The sequence below is a fragment of the Balaenoptera borealis genome (genome assembly GCF_965194805.1).
Source record: "Balaenoptera borealis genome assembly, chromosome: 2".
In the NCBI taxonomy this organism is placed as follows: domain Eukaryota; kingdom Metazoa; phylum Chordata; class Mammalia; order Artiodactyla; family Balaenopteridae; genus Balaenoptera; species Balaenoptera borealis.
In genome coordinates this window covers 134,560,564-134,577,843 of record NC_138867.1, presented here as the reverse complement: position 1 = coordinate 134,577,843, position 17,280 = coordinate 134,560,564, and the positions used below count along the sequence as shown (strand labels likewise).

The 17,280-nt window shown below is 39.0% G+C and overlaps 1 protein-coding gene across 4 annotated transcripts in view; it reads left to right on the top strand.

Moving 5' to 3' along the window:
- The window catches only part of HAVCR1 (hepatitis A virus cellular receptor 1), a 46,916-nt gene extending 34,620 nt beyond the window's left edge, over nucleotides 1-12,296 (top strand). For all 4 annotated transcript variants that reach the window (XM_082379126.1, XM_082379127.1, XM_082379128.1 and 1 more), the window contains exon 9: nucleotides 7,593-12,296. In XM_082379126.1, coding sequence (XP_082235252.1) covers nucleotides 7,593-7,695 — 103 coding nt within the window. In that variant the 3' untranslated portion in view covers nucleotides 7,696-12,296. The remainder of the gene's footprint in view (nucleotides 1-7,592) is intronic.
- The last annotated feature ends 4,984 nt before the right edge of the window (nucleotides 12,297-17,280 follow it).

Below are 17,280 nucleotides of genomic sequence, written 5' to 3'. Positions count from 1 at the left end.
CACCTCCATTGCTGTCCAACCTTCCAGTGATATTTTTAGTGTCTCTGTATTTCCCTGGAATTGCGCCAGAACTGCTCCAGAAACAGTACCTCAAACCTGACCGCTTAGAGCAAGAGAACTAAATTGCAGATTTTGTTTGATGGGACATTTGAATGGGTTGTTTGGTTTGTTATTTGATTTCATTCAGTGCTTTGTTTATTGAGTGTTTATTGAATGCCTACTAAATTCCAAAGAGATGGACAAAACAGACAGAAACGTATAAATGAATAAACAGAGTACTTTTAGGACTTGCAGAGAAATGCCGTGGGGAATACAGAGCAGGGCAATAGGCTATGTGAGTGAGCCCCAAAGGAGCAGAAGGCAGTTCTGCAATGATCTGGAGGAGGATGACTCCAGGCTGAAGACATACAAAGGCACAGGCTAAGACACGTGCTTCCAGCTCCCCACCCTTCCCACCATCCCCACTGTTACGTGCCCAGCCTGCTCTGTTCCTTTACATTAGTTGTTGGGCCTCATAGCATTTGAATTTTTTGCAAATCTACCCCACTGCCCAGTGAAAAGTGAAAACCTCTTTATATGCATTCATATAGTCATTTCCCCAAACACCTGTCTGTAATGGTAGGAAACCTCTGCCTACTTCCACATCCAAATAGCCTGCTTCATTTGGTCCAGCTTAGGCTTTTTTTTTTTTTTTTTGAGGTATAGTTGTTTTGCAATGTTGTGTTAGTTTCTCCTGTACAGAGAAGTGGAGTTCCCTGTGCTATACAGCAGGTTCTTATTAGTTATCTATTTTATACATATTGGTGAATATATGTTAATCCCAATCTCCCAATTCATACCTCCCGCCCCTGCTTTCCCCGCTTGGTGTGCATATGTTTGTTCTCTACATCTGTGTCTCTATTTCTGCCTTGCAAACTGGTTCATCTATTCCATTTTTCTAGATTCCACATATATGCATTAATATACGATATTTGTTTTTCTCTTTCTGACTTACTTCACTCTGTATGACAGTCTCTAGGTCCATCCACGTCTCTACAAATGACCCAATTTCGTTCCTTTTTATGGCTGAGTAATATTCCATTCTATATATATACCACATCTTCTTTATCCATTCGTCTGTCGATGGGGCATTTAGGTTGCTTCCATGACCTGGCTATTGTAAATAGTGCTGCAATGAATATTGGGGTGCATGTGTCTTTTTGAATGATGGTTTTCTCTGGATATATGCCCAGTAGAGGGATTGCTGGGTCATATGGTAATTCTATTTTTAATTTTTTAAGGAACCTCCATACTGTTCTCCATAGTGGCTGTATCAATTTACATTCCCACCAACAGTGCAAGAGGGTTCCCTTTTCTCCACACCCTCTCCAGCATGTATTGTTTGTAGATTTTCTGATGATGGCTGTTCTAACTGGTGTGAGGTGATACCCCATTGTAGTTTTGATTTGCATTTCTCTAATAATTAGTGATGTTGAGCAGCTTTTCATGTGCCTCTTGGCCATCTGTATGTCTTCTTTGGAGAAATGTCTATTTAGGTCTTCTGCCCATTTTTGGATTGGGTTGTTTGTTTTTTTGATATTGAGGTGCATGAGCTATTTATATATTTTGGAGATTAATTCTTTGTCCATTGATTCGTTTGCAAATATTTTCTCCCATTCTGAGGGTTGTCTTTTTGTATTGTTTATACTTTCCTTTGCTGTGCAAAAGCTTTTAAGTTTCATTAGGTCCCATTTGTTTATTTTTGTTTTTATTTCCATTACCCTAAGACGTGGGTGAGAAAAGATCTTGCTGTGATTTATGTCAAAGAATGTTCTTCCTATGTTTTCCTCTAAGAGTTTTATAGTGTCCAGTCTTACACTTAGATCTCTAATCCATTTTGAGTTTATTTTTGTGTATGGTGTTAGGGATGTTCTAATTTCATTCTTTTACATGTAGCTGTCCAGTTTTCCCAGCACCACTTATTGAAGAGACAGTCTTTTCTCCATTGTATATCCTTGTCTCCTTTGTCATAGATTAGTTGACCATAGGTACATGGGTTTATTATCTCTGGGCTTTCTATCCTGTTCCATTGATCTAAATTTATGTTTTTGTGCCAGTACCATATTGTCTTGATTACTGCAGCTTTGTAGTATAGTCTGAAGTCAGGGAGTCTGATTCCAGATCTGTTTTTGTTTTTTTTTTTTCTCAAGGTTGCTTTGGCTATTTGGGGTCTTTTGTGTCTCCATACAAATTTTAAGATTTTTTGTTCTAGTTCTGTACAAAATACCATTGGTAATTTGATAAGGATTGCATTGAATCTGTAGATTGCTTTGGGTAGTATAGTCATTTTCACAATATTGATTCTTCCAATCCAAGAACATGGTATATCTCTCTATCTGTTTGTGTCATCTTTGATTTCTTTCATTAGTGTCTTATAGTCTTCTGAGTACAGGTCTTTAACCTCCTTACACAGGTTTATTCCTAGGTATTTTATTCTTTTTGTTGCAATGGTGAATGGGATTGTTTCCTTAATTTCTCTTTCTGATCTTTTGCTGTTAGTGTATAGGAATGCAAGAGATTTCTGTGCATTAATTTTGTATCCTGCAGCTTTACCAAATTCATTGATTAGCTCTAGTGGTTTTCTGGTTCTTTAAAAAATGCCGTTGGTAATTTGATATGGATTGCATAGCATCTTTAGGATTTTCTATGTATAGTATCATGTCATCTGCAAACAGTGACAGTTTTACTTCTTCTTTTCCAATTCGTATTCCTCTTATTTCGTTTTCTTCTCTGATTGCCATGGCTAGGACTTCCAAAACTATGTTGAATAATAGTGGCAAGACTGGACATCCTTGTCTTATTCCTGATCTTAGAGGAAATGCTTTCAGTTTTTCACCATTGAGAATTATGTTGCTGTGGGTTTGTGGTATATGGCCTTTATTATGTTGAGGTACCTTCCCTCTATGCCCACTTTCTAGAGAGTTTTTATCATAAACGGGTGTTGAATTTTGTCAAAAGCTTTTTCTGTGTCTATTGAGATGATCACATGGGTTTTATTCTTCAATTTGTTCATATGGTGTATCACATTGATTGATTTGCATATATTGAAGAATCCTTGCATCCCTAGGATAAATCCCACGTGATCATGGTGTATGATCCTTTTAATGTGCTGTTGGATTCTGTTTGCTAGTATTTTATTGAGGATTTTTGCATCTATATTCATCAGTGATATTGGTCTGTAATTTTCTTTTTTTGTAGTATCTTTGTCTGGTTTTGGTATCAGGGTGTTGGTGGCCTCGTAGAATGAGTTTGTGAGTGTTCCTTCCTCTGCAATTTTTTGGAAGAGTTTGAGAAGGATGGGTGTTAGCTCTTCTCTAAATGTTTGATGGAATTCATCTGTGAAGCCATGTGGTCCTGGACTTCTGTTTGTTGGAAGATTTTTAATCACAGTTTCAATTCCAGTGCTTGTGATTGGTCTGTTCATATTTTCTATTTTTTCCTGGTTCAGTCTTGGAAGGTTATACCTTTCTAAGAATTTGTCCATTTCTTCCAGGTTGTCCATTTTATTGGCATAGAGTTTGTTGTAGTAGTTTCTTATGATGCTTTGTATTTCTGCGGTGTGTGTTGTAACTTCTCCTTTTTCATTTCTAATTTTATTGATTTCAGTCCTTTCCCTCTTTTTCTTGATGAGTTTGTCTAAAGGTTTGTTTATCTTCTCAAAGAACCAGCTTTTAGTTTTATTGATCTTTGGTATTGTTTCCTTTGTTTCTATTTCATTTATTTTGGCTCTAATGTTTATGATTTCTTTCCTTCTACTAACTTTGGGTTTTGTTTGTTCTTCTTTTTCTAGTTCCTTTAGGCATAAGTTTAGATTTTTTATTTGAGATTTTTCTTGTTTCTTGAGGTAGGGATGTATTGCTATAAACTTCCCTCTTAGAACTGCTTTTGCTGCATCCCATAGATTTTGAGTCATCATGTTTTTGTTGTCATTTGTCTCTAGGTATTTTTTGATTTCCTCTTTGATTTCTTCAGTGATTTCTTGGTTATTTAGTAGCATATTGTTTAGCCTCCATGTGTTTGTGTTTTTTACATTTTTGTTTCCTGTAATTTATTTGTAATCGCATAGTGTTGTGGTTGGAAAAGATGCTTGATACAATTTCAATTTCTTTAAATTTACCAAGGCTTGATTTGTGACCCAAGATGTGATCTATCCTGGAGAATGTTCCGTGTGCACTTGAGGAGAAAGTGTAATATGGTGTTTTTGGATGGAATGTCCTATAAATATCAATTAAATCTATCTGGTCTGTTGTGTCATTTAAAGCTTGTGTTACCTTATTAATTTTCTTTCTGGATGCTCTGTCCATTGGTGTAAGTGAGGTGTTAAAGTCTCCCACTATTATTGTGTTCCTGTCAATTTCCTCTTTTATAGCTGTTAGCATTTGCCTTATATATTGAGGTGCTCCTATGTTGGGTGCATATATATTTATAATTGTTATATCTTCTTCTTGGATTGATCCCTTGATCATTAGGTAGTGACCTTCCTTGTCTCTTGTAACATTCTTTATTTTAAAGTCTATTTTATCTGATACGAGTATTGCTACTCCAGCTTTCTTTTGATTTCCATTTGCATGGAATATCTTTTTCTATCCCCTCACTTTCAGTCTGTATGTGTCCCTAGGTCTGAAGTGGGTCTCTTGTAGACAACATATATACGGGTCTTGTTTTTGTATCCATTCAGCGAGCCTGTGTCTTTTGGTTGGAGCATTTAATCCATTCACATTTAAGATGATTATCGATATGTATGTTCCTGTGACCATTTTCTTAATTGTTTTGGGTTTGTTTTTGTAGGTCCTTTCATTCTCTTGTGTTTCCCAATTAGAGAAGTTCCTTTAGCATTTGTTGTAGAGCTGGTTTGGTGGTGCTGAATTCTCTTAGCTTTTGCTTGTCTGTAAAGCTTTTGATTTCTCCATCGAATCTGAATGAGATCCTTGCCGGGTAGAGTATTCTTGGTTGTAGGTCTTCCCTTTTATCACTTTAAATATATCATGCCACTCCCTTCTGGCTTGCAGTGTTTCTGTTGAGAAATCAGCTGTTAACCTCATGGGAGTTCCCTTGTATGTTATTTGCCATTTTTCCCTTGTGGCTTTTAATAATTTTTCTTTGTCTTTAATTTTTGTCAGTTTGATTACTATGTGTCTCGGCATGTTTCTCCTTGGGTTTATCCTTTCTGGGACTCTCTGTGCTTCCTGGACTTGGGTGGCTACTTCCTTTCCCATGTTAGGGAAGTTTTCGACTATAATCTCTTCAAATATTTTCTTGGGTCCTTTCTCTCTCTCTTCTCCTTCTGGAACCCCTATAATGCAAACGGTGCATTTTATATTTTCCCAGAGGTCTCTTAGGCTATCTTTATTTCTTTTCATTCTTTTTTCTTTATTCTGTTCCACTGCAGTGATTTCCACCATTCTGTCTTCCAGGTCACTTATCTGTTCTTCTGCATCAGTTATTCTGCTATTGATTCCTTCTAGTGTATTTTTCATTTCAGTTGTTGTATTGTTCATCTCCGTTTGTTTGTTCTTTAATTCTTCTAGGCCTTTGTTAAACATTTCTTGCATCTTCTTGACCTTTGCCTCCATTCTTTTTCCGAGGTCCTGGATCATCTTCACTATCATTATTGTGAATTGTTTTTCTGGAAGGTTGCCTATCTCCACTTCATTTAGTTGTTTTTCCAGGGTTTTATTTTGTTCCTTCATCTGGGACATAGTCCTCTGCCTTTTCATTTTGTCTATCTTTCTGTGATTGTCCAGCTTGGGCTTTAAGCAGGTCTTTCTTTGATTCCAAATCCATCTCTCTTAAGCTGCCAGCTGTTATTCCTAGTTCTCTTTCATTGGATGTTATTACATAGTCTTTCCTATGTCTGAGTTAATCATATGAGCCAATCCACAGAACATGCCTTGAACTATGCCAAACATATTGCAAGTGTTCCATAAACATTGGCTTTTATTATTGCAGTCATGCCCTTCACAGCAGTGAACCTGTAAACCCTTCACAGGTACTATTATTATTCTTAGTCTACAGATTGGAGAACAGGTTGAGAGATGTTAAGTGACATCCAAGGTCACACCCCACAGCAGGTAAAAGACTCAATCTTATGTATCTTAGAGTCCAAATCCCATACTTATAGAAATTTTTGACTATCTGCTTCCAAGAATGGAAGAAAAAAAATACTCCCTACAGGCAGAAAAGCATGAAAGATAGCATCCTTTTAGTTTATTTTTGTCCTTTTGCTGTTAACTTTTTTTTCAAGTTTCACTTTTTGTCACCTAATTAGAAAAGAAAATATTTATTGTAGGAAATACTGTATAATATGGAAAAGCAAAACAAAACAAAAACAAAAATGAGCATTTCCCCATGAAGTTATTTTTGGGGCACCTATATCACATTGACTCATTTTGAGCTACTGACACCTAAACGGTTTCCACACATGTGTGACTAATCCATTTAAAGATCAGAGCTGAATGAAGACGCAGTACATTTCATATCATTTCTGGGCAGGCTTAGCTAATAAAAAGTAGTAACTATATACACTACAAATTATAAAGGAGTAGCAATATCAAAACTCCACAAATGACCTATTCATACACTTGATGTGTGAGCATATGTGTTATAAAATTCATTTAACCCATGGCTTTCTAATTTTAACCATTAAGGCATGGTAAGATTTTTGACTCCATGATCTAGTATACTCTTAGATGAAACAATACTATTTTACTATACCAGTATGCTCTGATATTTTGTATACTTATATATATTTATCTTAAAAACAGGATATAGACCACTAAATAGATTTAATAACCCTCTCTAAAGGGTCACAGTCCACAGTCGGAAAAACACCAGCCAAACCATTTCCTAGCCATCTTTGAGAATATGTATCCTAGTTTAGTACTTCAATTTGATATCTGATATTTGTCTTCTTAGATTTTCTTTCTTTGTTTTTTTAAAATTATTTATTTATTTATTTGGCTGCATCAGGTCTTAGTTGTGGCACATGGGATCTTCTTTGAGGCATGTGGGATCTTTTGTTGCAGTGTATGGGCTTCTCTCTAGTTGTGGTGTACAGGTTTTCTCTCTCTAGTTGTGGCACGTGGGCTCCAGAGTGTGTGGGCTTTGTAGTTTGCAGCATGAGGGCTCTCTCATTGAGGCCTGCAAGCTCAGTAGTTCTGGCACATGGGCTTAGTTGCCCCACGGCATGTGCAATCCTAGTTCCCCGACCAGGGATCAAACCTGTGTCCCCTGCATTGGAAGGCAGATTCTTTACCACTGGACCATCAGGGAAGTCCCTAGATTTTCAATTTTTGTATTCTATTACATGAGACTCTAGAAGGAGACCAGTCTGAGGTTTTTGAAACTACTGCTGAGGTTTTCTACCTGCTTATTAAACAGACTTTCCTGAAACTTCATATTCACAACTCTGAAAGCTTCTATTTACTTCATAGGCTGTGTGAATGGGGTTCTGGGAAATGCAAATACCCAGTCTTGCTTGAACATAAACAAATGCACTGCTCATACTTGAGAAGTGGTCTGCTTTTCTCTTACTCATGTTATTCTTTCTGTAGTGTGATTCCATTGAGGGACTCTCACATTGGAGCTTTGAAAAATGCAGCTCTGAAGCCTGTCCGAGCAGAAGACAATATCTACATTATTGATGACCTTCATTAAGTCATGGATCCAGTGGCCTTCTAAGGCGTTATGCCCTTGACTGTGGAAGACAGTGACCAGATATCACTGTGCCAGAGTCCTTTCATGAAGCAGGACAATTTTTCAGTCAGTTTCCCATGGCATTCCAACCAGTCAGTGACATTGGGTAGAGTGAGTCTAGCTCATCTGTGTACAGTCAACCTCTGTAACATTGTCCTAATTTTTTATACTAAAACTGGCTCAATCTTTCTGGTCATTGCAGAGCTCTCTCCAAAACATGAAATTTATTCCTTAGAATTGTACATTCTCTTTAGACCCTATGAATCCTGTTTTCTATCAAGAATTCTCCTTGGGGAGGCTGAATAAACACTACTACCTCAGTTACCAAAGCTGTCAAGAAGAGCTGAATACCACTTAAAATCAGCAAATCCAATTTGGGACTTAAAGGACTTAACTTGGAAGCGTTTCATGATTGTATTTTTTTTTAATCAAGCAACTTCAAATGTTATATTCCTTAGGGCCCCCAAGGGTTTCAAATCATGGGAGTGTACAGGTTTTTATTTACGCAGTGGGAAAATAGAAGTGAGTGTGATTTTGCCATTATAGGTAGATCTGGTTTCTCAGAGCTCTGGAAATAGAAGTGCTTTCCCTGGGGCCAGGATGGGTATTTTAGCAGTTAGAAGAAGCTAGCGTAGTGAGTGGACCATGGAGACACCAGGGGAAGAAAATCAATTGCCATATGGTTTATGCTGTTTCTGCTACATCGGTGCCACAGTTCTAGGCACTTATGTAGACAACTGGCAGACTCTCTGATGTAATTTTTAGAATGAGGCAGGGCGGAAGGAAAAGGAAAAAAGAGGGGGACGGAGTAGTAAAAGAGGCTTTCTGCCTTAGAAAAGCTAGTTTGCAAATATAGTAGTGTTGTTTGAGAGTGTTACCAGTTTCAACCGAAATGCTAAATTGTCCTCAAACCACTTTGATTTTTAAAATTGTTTTGGAAGGATAAAGGGTCTTTTTCATATTGAATCAATTCCTGTGTTATATCTTTTTCCCAGCTCAATTAAATTTTTGGTTTTTCCAGAAGAGTTAGACAAAGGCTAACGGTAAGGATATTTTTAGTCACTAGGAGCATTTCTGCATGAACAGTTAACAAGACTGGAAATTAATTTCAATTTGAGTAAACCCTGAAACAACTCATGCTTGAGTTATTTGGGAGGTGTTCAGAGCTACTCACACCAAAGTGGTCCATGAGGGCTGGATGCTTGTTTTTGAAGGCAATGTTTTTGACACTTCTGCGGAGTTCTGGGAAAATAACAGGACCTCTGAATAAAGGTTATACGGGCAAAGAAGATTGCTAAACATTGTATACTAGTTTTTGCAAGTGGGACCAGTCTGATCTAGTTTAAAAAATTATGTTCCAACTACAGGGATTTTTTTTTTTTTAATTCAAGACAACATGCATAACCATAGAGATTTCAAATTAATGTCAAGATGTATAACTTCTCTGGAAAGAGCTAACAACATCGGACTGCATCCCTCTGCAGCCAGGGCCCCACTAGATGGCACCACATCCCTCAGCCCCCCCAGCCCTTGCCTTGCCTGCAGGCTCATGTTTGTAACCTGCTTTGTGGCTTGTGGGGCTTTGAATTTTTGATGCGTGCTCTATTCTCCATATCCTTCCTGGAGTTTTGTGATGGCACATTACAAGTTGTGGGAATTTGATCAACTTTATTTAATCCAGCATTTCCAAAATTTGTTTAAAACCCCTGAGCACCATGACTACTGGCATACCCAGTAGCATTCTGTGAAACAAGATGTGGAGCCTGGGAGAAAGCAGATGGTACACAGAGTTAGAGATAGGACCTGAGTTCTAATCCTAACTCTTACCAGTAACATTGGATGACATTAGGATAAATCATTCTTTATGCCTAAATTTTTAATATATTTTTTAATGAAGTAGAGATGATTTACAATGTTGTGCTAAATTTTTTTTACACCTATTAGAATTATTTCCAAACATACATTGGTGTATAGTGGTAATTCCAATGACATATTCTTTGTGAGAAAAATAAAAGTGAAAAACACTACAGAAATGCAAAGTTTTCTTTTGTGTGTGTGTGGAGTTGGTAGTGATAGGAGATCTAGCATCAGTGCTCAGTAAATATTTTCAACGGTGCTGTGTTCATAAGCCCCTTGCTATATGGTACCTTTTATTATTTTTCTGAATAATGTTTCTGTTTTTGAAAAGTTGATATTGGGTACTTTGGCTATCGTTTTATACTGTACAAAAATTTGTCAATAACTGAGAGGGAGAATGGATTAGAGGGAAGGAAGGCGAGGTACTTAGTTAATATTAAATTCTTTTCTGTAAAAGTACCAATTTTATATAACGAATTTACCTTTGTTTTTGATCTTTTGAGACCATCGAGATTTCATTTTCTACAATTGATCTTGGGGCTTTAGGACACTGGTATAATTAAAACTATATATTTGAACTTAGGAAATTTTGCACATCTTTAAAAGTAGAGGAACCAATCTTTCACTGATGGCTTTGAAGATAATTTTGTGAGTACATGAAAGTGTGAGGGACTCCTCATCACGAGTTTCATTTGTACGTACACTCATTAATAAAACACATTTTTGTTTTCATTTTGGAAACTGACTTGCTTTCTTATTCTCATCATTTAGTCAAGGCCAGCCATCTTCAACTTGCTGTGGACTCTCAGGACAAGGGCAAATGGGGCAAGATTTGAGAGTCAGGTGTGCCTGACGTTCCTCTAGGTGCCGGGGGCGGAACAGAGAACAACGCTGAACTCCAGTTCCCAAGGAGCTCCAATTCAGTAGGAAAGAAAACCCCACACCATCAATTCTGGTGCTGATAATGATAAGGAAAAAAAGATATACACCGGTAGAGCTGAACTTCTCAAACATGGCATTTGGGGCCAGAAAACCCTTTGTGGTAGGGGGCTGTGCTGTGCATTATAGGATTGTTTATCAGCATCCCTGGCCTGTACCCACTAGAGGACACTTGTGCCCCCCCAGGTAGTGACAACTGCAAATGTCTGTAGACATTACCAATGTTTCCTGAGAGGCAATATCACCCTTGGTTGAAAACTGCTGTGATACAGGATGCCTGGAGGGGAGCGCGTGTGGGGAATTGGTGTAGCTTTTGCTGAGTTGGTCAGGAGCTGCCTCTGGGAAAGCAGTGACGTTTGAGCTGAAACCGAAAGTATGTGTAGGTGGCAGTGACGTGAAGAAATCCAGCAAATGCAGAGGCCCTGAGGTAGGAATAAGCTTGTATGTTAAGAGGGAGAAAGTAAGGTGTGTTCCAAGGACTAAAAAAGCCAGTATAGCTGAGGCAGAGTGAGTGAGGAAGATTGAAAAGAAATTAAGCTGGAGAAACAGGTGCCGTTTTTAGGTGCTGATGCAAAGGGCTGTATGAACATATCCGTTTGAGAAAAATCCCATTCTTGGAAAACAAAGCACTTTTGCTACTAGGGGCTAAACCTGTAGATTTTATTTTAACATTTATCAACGTGCTGTAGTGATACTTTTCGAAGTTCGGATATAAAAAGCCAGTTTGGTTGGGGTGACGGGAGAGGGTACCTGGGGGAAGGACAGGGGTGCGTCCTGGCAGTGAGGGGCTTTCCACAGGGCTGTGTGAGGGCACCCATGCCTAGGAAGAGGGGTCCTGGAAGAAGAGACTCCAAAGTTTGAATCACATGGGCCCGGATGCAGCTGAACCCACTCTTTCTAAACTTACAGCTTTGAATAAGTGGGGTGGAGCAGGGGCTGCCTTCAGCTAGTCCACAATGGATTTTTTAAATAGTTAGGTGTTTTAATGTACATTTTTAGAACACGATGCATCAAAACCGTGATTTAATGGATATTATTTAGCATGACTACAATTTTAAAGTTGACCTAAAACAACTTGAGTGAACAATAGCAAAAGGGCACTGTGAATATGGCAAAGGTTATGTAGATGCCTGAAGTCAGGGAGGCAATGAGTTAGATAAACTGGGAGCTCCTTAGAATACAGATTCCTGGGCTCTGCTCCTAGAGATTCTGATTCAGTAAGAGAGGTGAGCCCTAGGAGTTTATTTTTTGTTTGTTTAAGTTACAGAAGATAAGCTACTACAAATTATTTTACATTTCAACAAAAACATTCAGAATTCATGAAAGAATATGTAGAAAGAAGAGCATGCAATAGTCCTCCATTTCTACTTATCTGAGCGGTAAATTTCGTGAAATGAACATGACAACTTTATATTTAGACTGTGTGGATATCCCATGGGCTTTTGAGGGTAAAAGAAATTGCTCACTCTTGAGTCCCTAAAATATAGGATCACCCTAAGAAATGTAGGGTAGCATATTTTCTCTCTGATTTTGCAGAAGTGTTTCTTCTAGGTTCATAGCGCTCTCTAGGAGGAATGGAATACCTGTAAAAATTTATCATTTGTTCTCCCTCTGATCAAGGTCTTCTGTCAGTTGGTTGTGGACAGCTTTGATGGGGGAAGTCTCAGGATACAAATCCTTTCAAGACTTTGTTTCTTCTTTGACTCTTGATCACATCAGATCATCTGAAGAAGTATAGACAAAGCCATTGCTGCACCCACTGCAAAGGTACTAATAGCCAACAAAAACCCAGATGGAGCCTTTAGTAGCCTTGGTGTAGAATGTGAACAGGGTGTATGGGGGCTGAGGGAGGAAGAGTCGAATCCTGAGAATTCCTGGGGATCTAACTTTAAATTTCCCTTGGGAATTCTCAAGGCCCCTAAGGGCCTTTGCAACTCTGAGTTGGAGTCTTTGGTGGCCCCAACGTCCCCTACGTTTTTTTTCCACATGGCTACCAGTGTAATCGAAGAAACCAAGGTCTGATTGTGCTACATGTGAGATGAAAATCCTCCCACTGTTCCCCAGAGGGTACAAGTCCCTACTCCATCATAAGCCCTTCAGAACTTCTCCCTTGTCTGCTTGCTTCATGCAGCCCCTCCATGCGGTGCTCCGGCACATATAAATGCCTCAGATACCCACTCTCAACTCCGTAGGTCAACCCATCTTGGGGGGATGCTTGTCTCCTGTCTCCCCACCAGGCATTACGTTCCTCAAGGTTCAGCTCAACTGTTACCTCTTCATACTTGCTCAACCTCATCCCTGTAGACAGAATTAATCCCTCTTATGAACACTTCTGTGCAGCCCATTGTAGTCCCTCAATGAATAATACAGAGTACCTCCCATGCGCCAGGCATGGTGCTAGTGCCTGGCTCAGGTCCTTCTGCATGAGGCCAGCACCCCAACTAGCATGTGTGGTACCTTGGGTGAATTACAAAGAGGCCTCCTCCTCCTTCTGGCTGACAGAGCCCTGAGCCAGGGCAGAGACTTGTCAAATTGAATCTCTACGAACTGTCACCTTAAATAGTGACCCTAGAACTTAGTCCTTTGTATAAGTGGTCTTTGGGTTGATGATGTTTTTATACTGAGCTCTTTGAGGGAAGTGTATGTAGTTTCCCAGCATCTAGCTTACACATAGTAGGTGCTCAATACATATCCATGACGATTAGTGAATACATCGACTGAAAGAATGTTTCCTAGAGCCTTCTTGTGTGTGCTGGGGATGGGATGGGGCATGGAAGAGTGTCTCTGAAACCAGAAACAACCCCCTTCCTATGACTGGGTGGAGTGTAGGAGTCTGTGTGAACCCCACGGACTCGCTGAGACTAGTAATTTACAACCTTGACGGCACATTAGAATCACGGGGGAACCCATTTCCACACCAATCAAATTAGAATCTCAGCAGGTGGGGCCCAGGTAGTGTTAGCCTTTTCAGCCTCCCCAGATGATTTCAACGTGTAGCCTAGGTTGAGAACCACTGACCTAGAGAGAGTTGGAGAGGGAAGGTGACAACATGTTTTCTTGTTGTGTGTGACAAGTGCTCTGGAAAAGCATAAAAGATACAACAAAAACAGGAACACATCAACAGTGGGCTGGGGCAGGTGAACGACGAAGTAGGGAAAGGGCACGATGCCGGGTGCCAGCTGATCTGTCCTCCATCTGGCTTCCTTGGCAGTGGCATGATGTTGATGGCAGCCCTGGGAACAAGAAGTCTGGACGCTGCCATGCTTTTGTAAGGCTTCTCAGGAAGCTGGCCCACAGCTGCCTTGTTTGACTGTCCCTGGGCCTCCGAGGAACTAAATGTTTTCTTCCACCAGTTGTAAAAATAAGCAAAGAAGAAAGTCCCCTTTGGCCTCTGAGGAAGTGCTCTAAGGTAACCTTCTCTGTTTTGTGCTGTCAACTGCTGACATGCGGTATGCTCTGTCTGGCGGTTCCTGCACCTGCTGGAGCCTAAACAAAATACTTGGATGATGAATGTTTCTCATATTTCTCAATAGACTTTATTTTTTAGAGCAGTGTCAGGGTCACAGCAAAATTGAGCGGAAAGTACAGAGAGTTCCCATATGGCCGCCTTCCTCTCCTCACAATACACAGCCTCCCCCACCGTCCACATCTCTTGCAAGCGTGGTACATTTGGTACAATTGATGAACCAGCATTGCCACATCATTATCAACTGGAGTCCATAGTTTACATTGGGGTTCACACTTTGTGAGGTACATGCTACAGGTTTTCACAAATGTGTCATTACATGTATCCACCATTACAGTATCATGCAGAATAGTTTTATTGCCCTATTTACTGCTCTATGCTCCACCTATTCATTCCTTCCTCCCCCCAAACCTGCGACAACCACTGACCTTTGACTCCATAGTTTTACCTTTTCTGAGATTTCATGTGGCTGGAATTACACAATACATAGGCTTTTCAGATCGACTTCTTTCACTTACCAATATGCATTCAAGGTTCCTCTGTTTCTTTTTCTGGCTTCATAGCTCATTTCTTTTTATTGTGGAATAATATTTTATAGTTTAAATGTACCTCACTTTGTTTGTTCATTGACCTATTGGAAGATATTTTGGTGGCTTCCAAGTTTTGGCAACTGTGAGTAAAACTGCTATAAACATGAGCGTGATTGATGGATTGTATGGTAAGAGTTTGTTTAGTTTTGTAAGAAATTACTAAACTGTCTTCCAAAATAGCTATACCATTTTTTATTCCTGTCAGCAATGAATGAGCGTTCCTGTTGTTTCACATCCTTACCAGCAATTGGTGTTGGATTATAACCATTCTAATAGGTATGTTGTGGCATCTCGTTTTAATTAGCATTCCCCAATAACATATGATGTTGAGCATGTTTTCATATGTTTATTTGCCATCTGTATATCTTCTTTGGTGAGGTGTCTATTTAGGTCTTTTGACCATTTTTTAAATCAGGTTGTTCATTTTCTTATTGTTGAGTATTAACAGTTCTTTGTATATTTTACGTAACAGTCCTTTATCAGATATGTTTTTTCGCAAGTATTTTCTCCCAATCTGTGGCTTGTCTTCTCATCCTCTTGACAGTGTCTTTCACAGAGTAGGATTTTTTCATTTTAATGAAGTGCAACTTCTCCTTTCTTTCATGGGTCATGTCTTTTGTGTTGTACCTAAAAAGCCATTGCCCTATCCAAGGTCGTCTAGATTTTCTCCTATGTTATAATCTAGGAGTTTTATAGTTTGGTGTTTTACATTTGGGAGTATGACCCATTTTGAGTTAATTTTTGTGGAGGTTATAAGGTCTGCATCTAGATTCATTTTTTTGATGTAGATATCCAGTTAGTCCAGCACCATTTATCGAAAAAACAATCATTTCTCCATTGAATTATCTTTGCTCCTTTGTCAAAGATAATTTGACTTTATTTGTATGGTTCTTGTTCTTGGCTCTCTATTTTGTCCCATTAATTTATTTTTCTATTCTCTGGCCAGTAGCATACTGTCTTGATTACTGTAGCTTTATAATAAATCTTGAAGTTGGATAGTATCAATCTTCTGACTTTGTTCTTCAGTAGTGTGTTGACTTATTCTGAGTCTTTTGCATTTCCATATATACTTTGGAATCAGTTTGTTATTATCCATAAAATAACTTTCTGGGATTTTTATTAAAATTGCATTGAGTCTACAGATGAAGTTGGGAGGAACTGACATCTTAATAATATTGAGCTTCCTGGTCCATGAACATGGACTAGCTCTCCATTTATTTAATTTTGATTTCTTTCATCAGAATATTGTAGACTTCCTCATATTGATCTTAACATATTTTGTTAGGTTTAAGCCTAAGTATTTTTTCATGTGTGCTAATGTAAATGGTATTATGTTTTTAATTTCAAGTTCTAATTTTTCATTGCTTTTATTTGGGAAAACAATAGACTTTGGATATTAACCTTGTATCCTGCAATTTTGATTTAATCGCTTATTAGTTTCATGATTTTTTTGGTCACTTCTTTGGAATTTTCTATATGGGCTATCATGTCATATGTGAACAAAGAGTTTTGCTTTTCTTCTGAATCTGTATACCTTTTATTTCCTTTTCTTGTCCTTTTGCATTAGCTTGAATGTCCAGTATGATGTTGAAAAGAAGAGGGGATATCCTTACCTTGTTTCTGATCTTAGTGGAAAAGCACCTAGTTCAGGCTTTGAACAAAAGCCATGACTATGAGAATTTTATAAGATATCTTGATATATGCGCATTCCAGTCTCATCTATATCTCCAGCCTTCTGCTTTCTATTGGAATCGTCCCCTCTGCCTGTGAGCACAACAAACGATGCCCCCTAACAACTTTCCCTTGACCCTTTAATTCTTTCACAATCTCTAGCTGCTCCCCTTCCTCTTTCCTTTATATCTGAGCCAAACTTTTCTGTCCCAAATGTCCACTTCCCTGCCTCCCATTTACTCCTTAAATTAATGCAACTGGCTTCTGGCTCTACTCCTCCACTGAAGCCATCAAGCAAAAGTTCAATGTTAGTGCAGTGGCTATTTCTCAATCCTTATCATATTTGACTTCTTTGTAGCATTTGACCCCACGGACCAAGCCATGCTTCTTACAACTCTCTCTTCCCTTTTGCTCTCAGGAAGTGGTGCCATTTATCCTGATTTTCTTCCTATCCTTCTGCATTTGTTCTTACTACCTGTGGCTGGATCCTCTTTCTCTACCTCCCTAAGTGTTAATGTTCCCAGGACTCAGTCCACTGCTTGCCTTTTTCTTGTTATCCTCTCCCTATTTACTGGCGACCCCCAAATCTCTATTACAGTCATATGTCTTTCCTGAGCTTGAGACCCAGTTGTGAACTGTTGACTGGGCTTTTCCACCAGGATATCTTATAAGCAGCTGGAGCTTTCTATGTCCAGATCTGGACATAGCGTCTTTTAACCCCACTCTCCCAAATAGTTTCTAGTCCAACAACCAAGTTCATTCTGGATTCTTCCCTCTTGCTTCACTCCTGCCTAAAGCTCTTATTCCATCCCCTACAAACAATTAGTCCAACCTGTGGATTATATCCCCTCATTGTCTCTGTAATCCATCACCTCCTTTCCATTCCCACAGCTGCATCCCCAGGATTAATTTTTGTATAAGGTGTGAGGTTAGGGTGAAGTTCATTTTTTTGCCTATGGATATCCAATTGCTCCAGCACCATTTGTTGAAAAGCCTATCTTTCCTCCATTGAATTGCACTTGC